The 16,677-nt window shown below is 36.4% G+C and overlaps 1 protein-coding gene across 3 annotated transcripts in view; it reads right to left on the bottom strand.

Annotated features, from left to right (window-relative positions):
• ROCK1 (Rho associated coiled-coil containing protein kinase 1) overlaps positions 1-16,677 on the bottom strand; it is a 157,439-nt gene that overhangs the window by 56,049 nt on the left and 84,713 nt on the right. For 2 of the 3 annotated variants that reach the window (XR_012427275.1, XM_005587067.3), the window contains exons 12-16: positions 15,811-15,899; positions 11,196-11,244; positions 3,669-3,804; positions 2,350-2,441; positions 2,000-2,246 (exon numbers count right to left, since the gene is read on the bottom strand). Coding sequence is in view for 2 of the 3 variants with exons in the window: in XM_005587067.3 (XP_005587124.1) it covers positions 2,000-2,246; positions 2,350-2,441; positions 3,669-3,804; positions 11,196-11,244; positions 15,811-15,899 (613 nt within the window). In the remaining variant the exon portion in view is untranslated. The remainder of the gene's footprint in view (positions 1-1,999; positions 2,247-2,349; positions 2,442-3,668; positions 3,805-11,195; positions 11,245-15,810; positions 15,900-16,677) is intronic. The other variant, XM_005587068.4, reaches the window with a different exon arrangement.

Here is a 16,677-nt window from a genome sequence, read left to right as displayed (position 1 = left end):
ACCAGAAAAGAGTAATATAAACATTGTAATTTGTTTAAAAAACCACAATGCCCTTTTATATGTATGTTGAAACTCACATAAGTTGTGTGCATTATTTTAGTGTATGTGAGCTTTTATCCACATTTAAGTTCCAAAATAAACAAAGGAAACACTGAAAAAGGATAAACAAACAATAAATCACGCTACAAATTTTCCTTAACTTTAACTGATATCTAAAAAATAGATACAGTTTAAAATCACTGTTGATAGTACATGGATGATCTCTGCCTCTGAAGCAAGGAGCTCAAAGCTCAGTCAAACACAGATCACAAACTTACAAGAATTTCAGAATTGGAAAGATTTATTAGAGGTAACCTATTCTTATCTCCTTGGTTTACAGACAAAGAAGGGAGATGAAGAGACTTTCAAACAGCTAATAAGCTGTATAAAAAGGCCTAGGAAAACAATGTAAGGAAGTCTGTAACTTTCCTATTACATATAAAGTGGTTACTTTCTTAGTTATATTCAGATCTATTTTAAGCCTGGTCCCTGAGAAATATGATTGCACAACACTCCTCAGCTAAGAACCAACAGGAGATCATATTTTCTGTTTCCTTAGTCACAAAAGCTGACCCTGACCTCTCTCCACTGAATTATAGCTAATCATCAAGCCCCAAGGGACCCAAAACTATGTTCCCAACTCTAACTAAGGTTAAAATGAACTCCTCCCTCCAATTTTTTCCTGAGAGATCTGGCAACTTCCATGCATATTTGTTTTGATTAGGTAGTATGGATGCTGCTGCTAACAGGAATAGAAAAAAGAAAAATATGTGAGTACGTAAAGCCAGGAATCTTTTTGAAAACAAACTGAATTTTATTACTATTTAAAAACTGTTCATTTATTCACTGTTAGTTATACTCAATCTTTTGCCTCTTAGATTCACGAAGACTTATCAGTATCTCCAGTTCAAACGTTCCCAAGTATATAACTTTTAATGTGTAATGGGATTCTATTTCTGCAACTGAATTTCTATTACTACCAACAATGCATGAGGAATTCCTAGGTTTTAATAGTGATAATCCTCTTTGCCTGGATTAGTCTCACTTTGAGTAAAACCTTTATGAATTAGGCAAGTTTTCAAATGAAGTTTTTGGTTAATTTACCTGTAAAACTGAAAAATATCCACATTACCTACCCCGCAGGAGTACCCGTGAGGGTGAAGAAATTACAACGTGATACAAATGTAGGCATTATCCTAAAAGAGAAAGAATGCTGGCCTGGTGTGGTGTGTCACACCCATAATGCTAGCACTTTGGGAGGTCGAAGTGGGTGTTTCGCTTGAGTCCAGGAGTTTGAGACTAGCCTGGGCAAAATGGTGAAACTCCGTCTCTACAAAAAATGAAAAAATTAGCTGAGCATGGTGGCATGCACCTGTAGTCCCAGCTACTCAAGAAATTGAGGTGGGAGAATTGCTTGACCTCCGGAGTTCAAGGATGCAGTGAGCTGTGATCATGCCACTGCACTCCAGCCTGGGCAACAGAGCAAGGTCTTATCTCAAAAAAATGTAAATAAAAAAGAATGCAACCATCTGGTTTCACCAGTCATTTTCTTTATGAGGGTAATATGATCATAAATATATTAACTTAGACTTAAAAATGGTCAAGATGGTAAATTTTGTTATATATTTTTTGACAATTAAAAATAAAAATTACAAAATATTCCTTCCATTGATAGATGAGTGGATGAACAAAATGTGGTATACACATACCATGGAATATTACTGAGCCCTAAAAAGGAACGAAAATCTGACACACACAACATGGATAAACCTTGAAGACACTGTGCTAAGTAAAAAAGCCAGATGCAAAAGGACAAACACTGTATGATTCCACTTATATGATGACAGTTGCATACACTGTGAACTGTATTTAATCCCACTGAACTGTATACATAAATGGTTAAAATGTTATAATAAATTTCATGTTATGCATATTTTACCACAATAAAAAAAAATATTACCTTGAAGGTCTCCGATCATCTCAGAATCATGACCTCTGTCCCTTCGTTCAGCTTCCAATATAGCTTGCAGCTGGTAATAATCTTTGTCTGTTTGCGACTTAGAATTCTCTAAAAGTCGATTTCTCTCTTGCAACTCTCTGTTCAGGGACTCTAACTGACTAATTGACTTGCTCATTTCTGTGTGACTCTTCCTCAGTCTTACAGCTGTGTCTGATTCTGTCCTAAGTAAGTCATTGGCTTCTTCTAGCTATTTAAAAAAGAAAGAAAGAAAATAGGTTTCTGACCAAAGTACAATACAATTTAATTATCTACATTTTTTTAAAAAAAGGAACCTCATTTGAAACACTTACCTGCTTTTGTAACTGGGACAGCTTCTCATTAGCAAGTTGTGAATTCTGACTTACTTTCTTTAAGTCTTCCAACTGATCCTTTAATGTAGAAACTAGAAAATGAAAGAATAATATATAGAAATTACAAAATTTTCATAGTGGAAACATATAAATCCTTTTTTAAAAAATGACATTTAGTCTTAGGCCATAACAGTCAGCTACATTAGGTCCACTCCCAAAGCCAAATTCCAATTTGGAAGTACTTGCATTTTACATTCATTAAAAAGTAGAACATCATTTTATAATACAGAGTGCAAAAACAGATTTCTTCTCACTATTGTAAATCTCAAACTCCATCTTCTTTATTCCCTTTATAAGATCACTCTGTTAGTGTAATTATAAAGCTAGTTTTAATATTATTTTTCAATAGATCAATTGCTTGATAATTCAATATCTTAATACAAAATTTAACAGGTATCAAATGGCAGATAGTATAAGGCTTCCTTTCTCCATTTAGTCATTTTTGCTCCTTGTGAGTCTCCCTTAACTGACTCTCCTCCCTAATATATATTTAATTTAAGCATATATAGACAAGTACTCTTGTTTTAAACACAAGCAATCTGTACTTTGTTTTTGTCACTTAAAGATATATCTTAGAGATTGTTTCATACCAGTATTTAAGGAGATGATTTTTTTTATAAGCTGCATAGTATTCTACCATATAGATGTACTAAAATTTATTACAGCATTGATTACCTTTATGTTTCATATGTGTTACATTATGTTTCATATAAGCATTGATTGCATTTTTTTTTTGTCATTTTAAGCAATGCTACAATGAATACCCTTGTGTATATATCAGTTTGCAGTATGAGTATGTATGTAAAATAACTTATGGAAGTGAAATCACTGCATCAATGGGTGTAGAAAGGTATTTTAAATATATTTGTAATAGGCATTAAAACACAAGAAATCCTAGTTTAGCAGTTCTTAGACGCAGCTGCTTGTTATAAGTACCTAGGGGGCTTGTAAAAAATAATGATACTCAGGCCACATATCTAGACCAATTAAATTAGAATCGCTGGGATTTAGGCATCAGTACTCTTTAAAGCTTCCCAGGAGATTCCAGTATGCACACCATGATGACAATCACTACTCTAGTTAAACACTACTTACTATTTACTTTAATATGTTATAAATTTAACTTGAGATCTGGGTTATTTAGCTTATAAAGTGTCTTAGGACTGTAGCTTTATGTACATATCATGGACACTAAATTAAAGACAACCTCATGACAATGTTAGAAATTTTATCATTTTTCAAAAGTAGTGACAATTCACCTTCATTTTCTACATTTCTTCTCTTCTCATTTTCCTGTTCAGCTTTTCTTTGGTACTCATTAATTCTATGCTGTAGCAACATTTTCTCCTTCTCAATCTGAGACACTGTAGATTCTAGATTTCTTCTTTGATTTCCCTGAAATTATAATGATAAAAGTTACCATTGTGATTAATACTCTCGTCATTTATTCAAGAGAGTATTTTGTTTTTAAAAACAAAAAAACAAGAAAAAAAAAAAACCAGACAAACACCTAAGACGAATGTTCTGCTTCAAAAGCAAATAGTATCTCCTAATACAACTTTCTAAGTAGCTTGCCTTTTAAGAAGACAGTGAGACTCTGCTTACTTGAACTTGATAGGTAAAATTTTCAGAGACTTCTGGCTCCAAAAATTTAAAATACAACCCTGTGAATCTTTTCAGACTGAAAGCCACTCTCTAAGTTTAAGACAATCATATTGTGTTACCAATATTTTGGCATAACAATCCCAAATTTAAGGAATGAAATAAAGTGATGAAAAGCTCAAACATTACCAGATGGTACAGAATGTGCAGTGAGTTCACCATTTCCTCGATGTCTCCCTTAATCCTATCTCTGTCAACAACAACTTGCTTATCTTTCTAAGATGTTCTAGGTATCTACCCACCAATGTGTATTAAAAAGCAATCAAGGAAATTGTTATTTTAGTAAAAGAAACTACCGGAGAGAGGAGGATTAAAATACCAATTTGTTTTGTCTATTTTTTTTTTATTTTTTTGAGACAGATTCTCACTCTGTTGCCCAGGCTGCAGTGCAGCAGCGCAATCTTGCCTCACTGCAACCTCCGCCTCCAGGGTTCAAGTGATTCTCGTGCCTCAGTCTCCCAAGTAGCTGGGACTACAGGGATGCACCACTGTGTCTGGCTAATTTTTCTATTTTTGGTAGAGACAGGTTTTGCCATGTTGGCCAGACTGGTCTTGAACTCTTGACCTCAAGTGATCCACCTGCCTCAGCCTCCCAAAGTGCTGGGATTACAGGCATGAGCCACCATGCCCAGCCTAAAATACCCACATTTTCACAACTTAAAAGTGTACCTTTCTCAGTTACCACTACCAGTAAATCTTGTTTTTGATGCTTCACTTTTTAAGACTCCACATTAGGAAACCTGTTTTATAGTGTTTCTGGGCTTTCTCATCTTTAAGCAAAAATTGGACATAAATCATTCAAGGTCTTTCTGATTCTAAGAGTTCATCATTCTAACTTTAATTTTTAGATAATTATACATTCAAAGAAAGTTGCAAAGATAGTACAGAGAGATCCCAAGTGCCCTTCCACTCAGCTTCCCCCAGTAGTTACGTTACATATAACAATAGTACAATAACAAAATCAGAAAATTCTCACTGGTATAAGGTGTGTATAGTTCTGTCATTTTATCACATATGTAGGTTCATGTAAGCACCACCACAATGAAGATACAGAACTGGTCATCACAACAATCTCTTTCCAGTCACTAGTTATAGCTACATCCATCCCTGTTCTCCCACCACCCATACTCCTGGCATCTAATGGTTCTCCATTTCTATAATTTTGTCTTTTTGAGAATGTTATATAAATGGAACCATGCAATATATGAGTTTTTGAGACAGTTTTTTTTTTTTTGTATTTTTAGTAGAGATGGGATTTCACCATGTTGGTCAGGATGGTCTCAACTTCCTGACCTCGCGATCTGCCTGCCTCGGCATTCCAAAGTGCTAGGATTACAGGCCCAAGCCACCGCGCCCAGCCAAGACAGGTTTGTTTTTTTTTTAACTCAACATAAAGTCCTTAAAATCCATCTATGTATTGTATGTATCTACAGTTCATTCCTTCTTGTGGCTGAGTATTCTATGGTACAAATGTACCAAAGTTTGTTCAACCATTCACCTACTGTAGAACATTTTGATTGTTTTCAGTTTTCGGCTATTACAAATAGAGATATTATAAACATTAGTGTACAGGTTTTGGTGAGAATATAAATTTTCATTTTTCTGGAATAAATGCCCAAGAATACAATTGCTAGGTCACATAGTAGGTACATGTTTAGTTTTTCAGGAACACAGTCAATTGGTTTTCCAGAATGTCTGTACCATTTCATATCCCCATCTGCAATGTCCAAGTGATCTAGTTTCTCCATATCCTTGCCAGTTTGTTATTGACATAATTTTAAAACTTACTGCTTTTCCATAGTTATGGAGTAATATTTTATGGTAATTTTAATTTGCACTTCCCAAATGACTAATTACGTGAACCTCTTTTCACATGGTATTTGTCATCCATATTATCTAAAAAGTTTTAAAAGTATGGATTCACTTTCCTTAACACTTATATAGGGCTACTGAAATTACCTATTTCACACTGTATGAGTTGTGGTAGTTTGTTTTTTGAGAAGTTAGTCCCTTTCATCTAAATGTCTTAATTGTGTTTAGAACTGTTCATAGTATTTCCTTATGATTCTTTTGATACCTATATGGTCTATAGTATATGCCCTAGCCCTATTTCATTCCTCATACTGGTAATTTGTGTCCTCTCTTTTTCCTTTATCAGTCTTGCTAGAGGTTAATTTTGTTGATCTTTTCACACAGTTTTTTGTTTCACTGTTTTTCTCTATTGTTTTCCTGCTTTTAACTGCATTGTTCTCTGCTCTTATTGTTACTTGTCCTTCCTTTTGTTTGTTTTGGGTTTATTTCACTCTTCTTATTCTCGTTTCCAGAAGTAGGAGTTTAAATTATTGATTTCAGACTTCTCCTCTTTCCTAAGGTAGGCATTTAGTGCTATAAATTAACCTTCTTCACTATGTTAACAGCATCTCACAAATTCTGATGATGTATTTTCACTTCATTGTTTAAACATTTTTTAAAGATGAAGAGCCGTAACAGTTTTATGAGACATAATTAACATTCCAATGTATTTTTTTCACTGAGACTTCTTTGACCTCTGGATTATTTAGAAGTTTGTTGTTTGCTTTCCATGTGTTTGCAGATTTTTCTGTTATTCTCATCTGTACATTTTGGTCAGGAAACTCTCTGTATGATTTCAGTGCTTTCAAATGTGTTTGTTTTATAGCTTGGCATGTAGTCTACCCTGGTGTGTGTTCCTTAAGCACTTGAAAAGAAGGCATATTCTGCTGTTAAGTAGAGAGTTCTGTAAATGTTGAACAAATTCTGATGGCTGACAGTGTGGTTGAGTTCTCCAATGTTTGGTAATTCTTAGGGGTGTTGAAGTCTCCAACAATATTTATGGATTGGTCTATTTCTCCTTTCAGTTTTATTAACTTTTGCTTCACACATTTTGTAGCTCTTTTGTCTAGTGTACAGTTAGGATTTTTATTTATTTTTGGTGGCTTAACTCTTATAATTATGTAATACTCCTCTATGCTCATGGTAGTTTTCTTTGCTCTGAAGTCTACGTTAAGGTATTAACATTGCCAATAGTGCTGCTTTCTTTTTAATATTTGTATGCTATCTCTTTACATCTTCTGATATTCAACTTCCCTATATTGTTATATTTGAAGAGTTTCTGACAGATACATAAATGGGGGATTTAAAAAAATCTATGCCTATCACCTCTTTTGATTGGTATTCCATTTACTTTCCATTTAATGTCATTATTGGTAGTATGTTAGGGTTAAATCTGCCATTTTTGTTTGATCTCTGTTATTTCTACATTTTCTTTCCTGTCTTTCTGTGGTTACCTAAACATTATTTTAGCATTCCTTTTGATTTACCTACGGTGTTTTTGAATGTATCTCCTTGTAAGGCCTTTCAGTGGCTGCCATAGATATTACATTGTATATGCATAGCTTAATATATAGTACGCTCTACTGGTATTGGCATCTTACCAGTTAAAGTATAAAAACTTCCCCTTTCTTTTTTAAATTTTTATCTTATTTATTTTTGAGAAAGGATTTCACTCTGTCACCCACGCTGGACTACAGTGGTATGCTTATGGCTCACTGCAGCCTCAACTTCCTGGACTCAAGTGATCCTCCCACCTCTGCCTCCCTAGTAGCTGCGACTACAGGCGTGCACTATGACACCTGGCTAATTTTTGTATTTTTTGTAGAGATGGGGTTTCACCTCGTTGCTCAGGTTGGTCTTGAACTCCTGGGCTCAAGCAATCCGCCGGGATTACAGACATGAGCCACCACACTTGACCTAAAAACTTTACCTTTCTTTATGACCCATTATTCTCTGTTTATAATGCCTAAAATATTTTTTCTCATACACAGAGAATCATATTAGACAATATAATTTCTGCTTCAACTGCCTATTATAAAAAAAATCAAGAGGAGAAAGAAATGTATTTACCCATATTTTACTCTTTCTTTATTCCTAGTAATTCAAAATTCCTCCTTTTTCTTTTGGAGACAGTCTTGCTGTGTCACCCAGGCTGTAGTGCAGTGGTGCGATCTTGGCTCACTCCAACCTCCACCTCCCAGGTTCAAGCAATTCTCTAGCCTCAGCCTCCTGAGTAGCTAGGATTACAAGCATGCGCTACCACACTTGGCTAATTTTTTTTGTATTCTAAGATGGGGTTTCGCCATGTTGGCCAGGCTGGTCTTGAACTTCTGGTCTCAAGTGATCTGCTCGCCTCAGCCTCCCAAAGTGTTGGGATTACAGATGTGCGCCACCCCTCCTGGCCAAGATTCCTTCTTTTATCATTTCCTTTCTGTTTAGAGAATTTTTTCTAGCAATTCCTTTAGGGAAGGTGTGCTGGTGACACACTATCTTAGTTTTTCCTCATCTGAGAATGTTGTCATTTTCTTTTTCATTTGAAAAGGATATTTTAATTGAACACAGAATTCTGAGTTGATAGGTTTGTTTGTTTTTTTAGCACCTGAAAAAATCATGCCACTTCCTCCTGGCCTCCATGGTTTCTGGTAAGAAATCAGCTGTCACTTACACTGTTCTTTCCTTTCTAGGTAAGGTGTGTCCTGTATTTAAGATTTCTTTTTTGTCATTAATTTTCAGAAATCTGGCTATTGTGTCTTGGTGTGGATATCTTTGGGTTTACACTTTTTGTGGTTCGTTAAGCTTCTTGGTGGTTTATGTCTTCTGTTAGTCAGTTCAGGTCTTTTGTCAAATTTGTTGAATTTTCCATTATCATTTCTTCCCACCCCCGTCTCCTCTCCTTTAGTAATTCGAGTGACATGAATGTGAGAACTTTATTGTTATAGTTCTACAGGTCCCAGAGGCTCTGCCACTTTTTTTCTGACCATTTTCTCTCTATTGTTCAGACTGTATAATTTCTATTTTTCTTTGTTGAAGGTCTCTGATTCGTTCCTCTGCATTGTTCACTCTGCTGCTGACACCATCTATTGAGACTTTTATTTCAGTTATTGCAATTTTTGGTTGGCTCTATTTTATACTATGTCTTTCTGAGACTATTTTTTTTGCTTGTTTATATGTTTATAGTTGCTCACTGAAACATATTTATGATGATTCCTTTAAATCCTTGTCAGATAATTCTAACATCTGTGTCGTCTGAGCGTTGATATTAGTTTATTATTGTTTCTCATTCCAGTTAAAATTTTCCTAGTTCTGATTATGATGAGTAGTTTTCTATTCAAACCTGGACATCATCTTACAACATTCTGGATCTTATTTAAAATCTCTTTTAGAAGGTCTCCTCTGACACTGTTCTGGTGAAACTAAGGGGGTGCTGCCTCTTTTCCGCCAGGTGGAGTTTGGAGAAGTCCAGGTTTTCCACTCAGCCTCTACTGACACCTCAGGTGGGGAGGGGAGCAGATCCTTATCATTGCTGCGTGGAAGCAGGAGTTCTGGCGCTCTACCAGGCCTCCATCGAGTGCACCATGGCTGCTCCTCATGTGGCCCCCACAGATGACACTGCATTGTGGAGGGGAGCTTGTTATTTTCAGTCGAAAGTTCTAATGCCTACCATGCCTCTTTTGAAACCAACCCAGAAGGCAGTGGGAGGGGCACTCCATTACTGCCAGCTGGGAGTGTAAGTGCAGATTCCCCACATGGTCACTGCTAAGCTGTCTGGGGAGAGAAGGAAGGTTTGTTACTGCCCACGGGAGATGAAAATTCGTTTACTGGGCCTTCTCTGACACTATTCTAATTGGAAGTTGGGGTGTGCTACAGCATAGTGGAGATGGAAATCTGGACTTGCCACTCAGCCTTTGCTGTTAAGAATGGGGCTACCGTTTTTCTGTGGTGTTTGGCTGAAAAAAGCAGCGACAGTATAAGTTTTCTGATTTGCTAGCCTGCTCCTTTTCTGGTCTTTAGGCTAAGGAAATTAGCCTTTTTTGGAGCTTTGTCTGCAATTGTTGATATTTCAAGGTTGCTGGCTTCTCCAGCACCCTGTCTAAGATACATGCAGCAAAACAAAAACCCTGAAGGTTCATTCATGTGTTGTTTCTCAGGATACAAGTAACCTAGGCTGGTTTGCCTTCTTTCCAACTTTCAAAATCTTTTTATGTTTGCTTTATATTTAATGTTTAGGGTTTTTAGCTGTATTTACTGGGAGGAATACAGAAAGGTACTTTTACTCCATCTTTCTAGAAGTGAGACTATTTTAATTTCATACCGCAAATGTCCCTCTCTACTTCTAATTTGGAAAAATGAATAACTTAAATCTAGCACATCTAAATTTTATCTGTGTTTTAAAAGTTAAATGTAAGTGGAAGACATGCAAAAAAGGACTCCTTAAACATTCAGAGTCAAATATATACTGCTAAGGCTAAATACAAAGGCAAGTTAGTAAAATGCTATCTAAATCTTCATAGATGATTACATGGATATCCAAAGCCACCCACAAAAGAAAGCAAGCCATTGACAGATACCATTCTATAAGGGAAGAAAAAATTAACACAGCATAAAAACTATCAGAGATTAAACCTAAAAAAGGACAAAATAATATATTAGGAGAAGACTATAGAGAGTGTATTTCTTTTCATGGGACTCATAGACACAGTAGAAATATACTTAGAAGTTGACTAAGAGGAATGGAAATGTATTACATATTTGCAAACAAACATCTGAATTATGAATGCTTGTTATTGTTTCTCTGATAATAAAAAAATTTTGACAGGTAACCATGGAAAAGATGAACATTCTAAAATCAATATATTTTCCATTTGATTACATGAGATTATGTCAGTGTTAATCTTTTAAAAATATTTTAAACTGTGTTTCTCTCTTTTCCTTATTTGTCTGTCTCTTTCTGATACAGTTTGAGATTCAATTTCTGATAGCTTGCTTCTCTGGCTCCTTTCTCACATTTCAACCATCAAGAACCACTGAACTGAAATTTACATACTAAAATTTCAATATGGCTGTAGAATACAATTGTACAAAGGAAATTAAACTATAATCTAATCTGTACCACTTGAAACTGCAGTTCCAAGGTAAGGCTCTCATCACAATTCTCTGGCTCTGTTTTGTGTTTCAAACTACAGAGTTTAAATATAATTTTCTCTGGAAACGAAACAATTTGAAAGACAGAAAAATCTCAAAAAGGAAACTTCTGATTAGAAAACAAAAAGTACCTCTTCATCCAATTCTTTCATTATCTTGTCTAGTTTTATGTTTGAGGTTCTGTAAAAACAAAAGCAATACAGATTAGAAATATATTTATTTCCTATTGCCCAGTATTAAACACTCACATTTCCTTACTTTTCCACTTAACTAGAGTTTTGTATCCTTTTTTGGTGCCATGGATCTCTTTGGCAGTCAAGTGAAGCCTATGGCCTTTTTCCAAAATATTTTTTGAAGCACAAAAATTATATATGATTAAAAGACAATTAGGCCAGGTGCAGTGGCTCACGTATGTAATCCCAGCACGTTGGGAGGCCGAGGCGGCTGGATCATCTGAGGTCAGGAGTTCGAGACAAGCTTGGCCAACATGATGAAACCCCAACTCTATTAAAAATAAAATTTTTAAAAATTAGCCAGGCATGGTGGCAGGCGCCTGTAATCCCAGCTACCTGGGAGGCCAAGGCAGGAGAATTGCTTGAACCTGGGAGGCAGAGGTTGCAGTGAGCCAAGATCGTGCTACTGCACTCTAGCCTGGGTGATAGAGAGTCCATCTCCAAAAAAAAAAAAAAAGGAGCCAATTATATTGAAATACAGTAATAAACTTTTAAAAAGCATGTATAATTCAGTAGTATATATGCTTCTTTATTAATATATTAAATCAAAAGATCTAGTGGCAGTAATTTCAAAGTACTGATGAGCATAAATGATATTTAGAGATAGCTGTAACAACTGTAATAAGAAAACATCTATAATTTCTATTGGTAATAAAAATTAACAACTACTGCTAATAACTGAATTGCTGCCTATGCTCAGAATTGAAAACAAGTGCTAAAATTAAGTTACAAGTTAGAGAAAACATTCACCTTTTCTCATCCAAGTTTAAAGACTTCAAATTTCATCCATGGACTCTTTGGGGGAGGTCTATGGATCTCAGGTTAAGGATCCCTAAACTCCATCATGCAATACTTGCCACTACTCAAAAATCAGCCATTTATCCTTTAATACAGGATAAAGTAAATGAAGAGAAAGGTAGCATATATCAAATCAATTAAGGCACCATTTGTCAACACTCAGGGTATTATCTTCATTACAATTTGCTTTCTTTGGTTCAAAATGTAATTCTGAGCTTCAAAACCTATATATGCAACATTTTCACATGGATGTCTCATCAAAAACCTCATTCAGCATCTCCAAAATGGAACTTACTGCCTCCGTTCCACACTCCCACCCCAATACCAATTTGCTTCTCTTCTAGAGTCCCTAAGTAAATGACATTACCTAGGAATTATCCTTGACTCATCTTCCCTCACTCCCACTTAGTTGAATAAAGTCCCAAATGCTGCTAATTAAGCAGGAACTTCTTTTGAAACAGCAAATTTAATATATATTTTTTACTTATTAGTTTAATGACTTTTGGTGTTTTTCCGTCACACTTAAAATAAATTCCAAATTTCTTAGTCCCCCCCGCCCCCAAAAAAGAGAAAAAAAAAAGAATCTTCCCCAATCTAGACCTTGCCATCCTCCCCACTCTCATCTCAGGCTTTTCCTTCCCTCGCATCTTACAGGCCAGTCAAGGTCTCTTACCTCATGGCCTTCACAGATACTCACCTCCTGGACCCTAACACTTCCTTCCACTCTTCTCCTAATAATTTCCACTAACTCTTCTGGTTTTAGCTTTCTCTGATCTCTGACAAAACAGTACAGGCATCTCCTGATGTATTCCTGATATTCCTGTATAATTTTATTCTCTCCCCAATTAATACATACCACACTTCTTGATAATTACTTATTTTTCTTGCTAAATTACAAGCTCCTTGTGGAGAGGGGCCATGTCTTGATTTATTCAGTACTATATTGTTGACAAGCACATTATCTTGACACTTTAACTGAAATTTTTATTGAACAAATGAATGTAACTAAAATGATTTGAATGCAGAGAATTTGATTTAAAGAAATGCAAGTAAATATCACTCCACAATCCCTAGCACTAGGTTTTTATTTTAAAAACTATTTGCCAATTTAATACATACTTTTAAAAAGTTTCATCTCAATTTTATTTCCTTGAGGTGACACATTTTCACAAGATTATTAGCCACTTCAGCCATTCTTATTACTTCCTCAAACTGATCCCTACTCACCATTACTACCAGTTTGTCACTTGTCTTTTAATTTTGTTTAAAATTTTTTGGGGGCCGGGAGTGGTGGCTCATGCCTGTAATCCCAACACTTTGGTAGGCCGAGGCGGGTGGATCACCTGAGGTCAGGAGTTTGAGACCAGCCTGGCCAACATGGTGAAATCCCGTCTCTACTAAAAACACCAAAACTAGCCGGGCGTGGTGGCTTGTAATCCCAGCTACTGGGGGGGCTGAGGCAGAAGAATTGCTTGAACTCGGGAAGCAGAGGTTGCAGTGAGCCGAGATTGCGCCATCGCACTCCAGTCTAGGGGACAAGAGTGAGACGTTGTCTCAAAAAAAAAAAAAAAAAAAAAAGGATGTAGAGACTTCTCAACATTTATATAACAGTATCTACCCAGTTCTTCCCCTTATTTTCATATTTTATATTTAGAAATTCTTTCCAAATCCTGGGATCCGTTAATTATTTGCTTATATTCAAATACTTTTTTAAAAAAAAGTTTGTATTGGCCGGGCACGGTGGCTCACGCCTGTAATCCCAGCACTTTGGGAGGCCGAGACGGGCGGATCACGAGGTCAGGAGATCAAGACCATCCTGGCTAACAGGGTGAAACCCTGTCTCTACTAAAAATACAAAAAAAAAAAAAAATTAGCCGGGCGTAGTAGCGGGCACCTGTAGTCCCAGCTATTATGGAGGCTAAGTCAGGAGAATGGCGTGAACCCGGGAGGCGGAGCTTGCAGTGAGCCGAGATCGTGCCACCGCACTCCAGCCTGGGTGACTGAGCAAGACTCTATCTCAAAAAAAAAAAAAGAAAAAAAAAAGTTCGTATTATACACTTAACCATATAATCTATAAAGAATGGTTGGCTGGGCGCAGTGGCTCAAGCCTGTAATCCCAGCACTTTGGGAGGCCGAGACGGGCAGATCACGAGGTCAGGAGATCGAGACCATCCTGGCTAACACGGTGAAACCCCGTCTCTACTAAAAAATACAAAAAACTAGCCAGGCGAGGTGGCGGGCGCCTGTAGTCCCACCTACTCGGGAGGCTGAGGCAGGAGAATGGCGTAGACCCGGGAGGCGGACCTTGCAGTGAGCCAAGATCCGGCCACTGCACTCAGCCTGGGTGACAGAGCGAGACTCCGCCCCCCGCAAAAAAAAAAAAAGGAATGGTTAAAAGTGAGAATTTTACCTGTTTCGTACCAAACCCCCCCACCTGCTCTGTCACAAAATTACCAGCGTTCCCAATTTTATTTGTTGAATACTTTTTGTGTTACCTTTGCATTTCATTTATTCAATACTATTCACTAAAAACATAAATAATTATACAAAAGTATTGCTTATAATTGATAAGTAATTCAGTATTAAGATAGGTTATTTAAATTAATCTTGAGCATAACTCAAAGATATTTTTTCTGTGGGTCTAATGCCAATAACATGCTGAAATTAGACCCGCAGAAAAAAATACTCTGAGTTACTGCTCCAGAGAACCACAGTGGAAATTAGAATGGCTACATCAAAAATTTAGTATATTTTAATCTTCAACATTTTACATGTCAAAAAGCACCTTGTTTAATGTAAACTAATTTCCCCTTTATTTATTTTTCTTTTTGAGACAGAGTCTTGCTCTGTTGCCCAGGCTGGAGTGCAATGGCGTGATCTCGGCTCACTGCAACCTCTCCCTCCTGGGTTCAAGCAATTCTCATGCCTCAGCCTCCCAAGCAGCGGGGACTACAGGTGTACACCACTGTGCCTAGCTAATTGTCTGTATTTTCAGTAGAGATGCAGTTTCGCCATGCTGGCCTGGTTGGTCTTGAACTCATGCCCTCAAGTGATCCACCATGCCCAGCCTAATTTGCCTTTTTAGTTAGCTAATTATGTAACGAGAAAAAAGCAGTAAATCCGGCAACTAAATGAATTAGCATTATAGTTTTTTAAGAATACAGACTGTTGGCCAGGCGCGGTGGCTCACACCTGTAATCCCAGCACTTTGGGAAGACAAAGCAGGTGGATCACAAGGTCAGGAGATCGAGACCATCCTGGCTAACATGGTGAAACCCCGACTCTACTAAAAATAAAAAAAAAATTAAAAAAAATTAGCCGGGCATTGTGGCAGGTGCTTGTAGTCCCAGCTACTGGGGAAGCTGAGGCAGGAGAATGCCATGAACCCGGGAGGTGGAGCTTGCAGTGAGCTGAGATCGTGCCACTGCACTCCAGCCTGGGCAACAGAGTGAGACTCTGTTTCAAAAAAAAAAAAAAAATACAGACTGCCAGGAACAAATGTACTTTAAATATTCTGAGGAAAATACATCTATAACTAAGCCAACATAAATAGAACTTCTCAATTCTAGCCAAGACACATCATGAATGTATTATCAGTAGTAATCTTTACACCCTCATTTTCTATCTACTTTCAGATGTTTGCAGGGTATAAGCTTTCAAATAAGTATTTGGTATGTAAAACTTTTAATATGAAAAACTTCAAGTATATTCTCACCTGCACTTCTGCTCCATTTCATCTTTTAACTGCATTTCATTATGCAGCTGTTCTTCCAGCTTATAGATTGTTTTCTGCAAACTTTCCTGCTTTAAAACAAAAACAAAAATTCATTCTACTAAGAATATTTAGACATTTAAAATATCAAGTCTATGTTAATATTTTAAACCTTTTTAGAAAATAATTTAATCTTACCTCTTTTCTATCTCAATTTTTTTATTATCAATTTAACAAGCATTTTCTTAACATCTACTAAATGTTAGGCCATTAGAAATACAAACATTAAAAAGATTTGGTTCCTGTTCTCATGAAGCAAATAGTTACATAGTGAGGCAAAGTTAAATTGGAAGAGAAAAAAGAACCTACAATGTCTCAAATAAATATACACAAAATATTACAACAGACTTTGTTAAACAATAATAAAATTATCTACAGAGTGTTCTGAAGGAAAGAAAAGGTCACTTCTAACTCTGCCAAGAATATATAATCCTTAAATTGAGGCCTAAAAAGGTAAGAGGAACTGATAATCTGATAAAGCAAAGAAGGTGGTACAAGGAAGGCATTTTAGCTAGAATGAACAATGAGCCCAAACGTAGAAAGGCAGAAGAAAATACGATACATTTGGGAAATGGAAAGAAATCAAGTACTATAGCAGAGCACAGAATGTAACAGGAAAAACAACTCACTTTACGTCTAAGAAGGTAATGATCCTTGCATGCACAAACTGGAGTTAGGGACTTTTTAACCCATAAACATTTTAAATGAGAAATGACATAATGCTGGCACCTCAGAAACATCACTACAATAATAAGGTGAATGAACAGCTTAGAGCGCAGTGAAGTTCTAAGAAGAGCAACCAGTTAAAAA

This window comes from Macaca fascicularis, chromosome 18, assembly GCF_037993035.2.
Source record: "Macaca fascicularis isolate 582-1 chromosome 18, T2T-MFA8v1.1".
Taxonomy (NCBI): Eukaryota; Metazoa; Chordata; class Mammalia; order Primates; family Cercopithecidae; genus Macaca; species Macaca fascicularis.
This window is presented reverse-complemented; position numbering and strand designations above follow the sequence as displayed.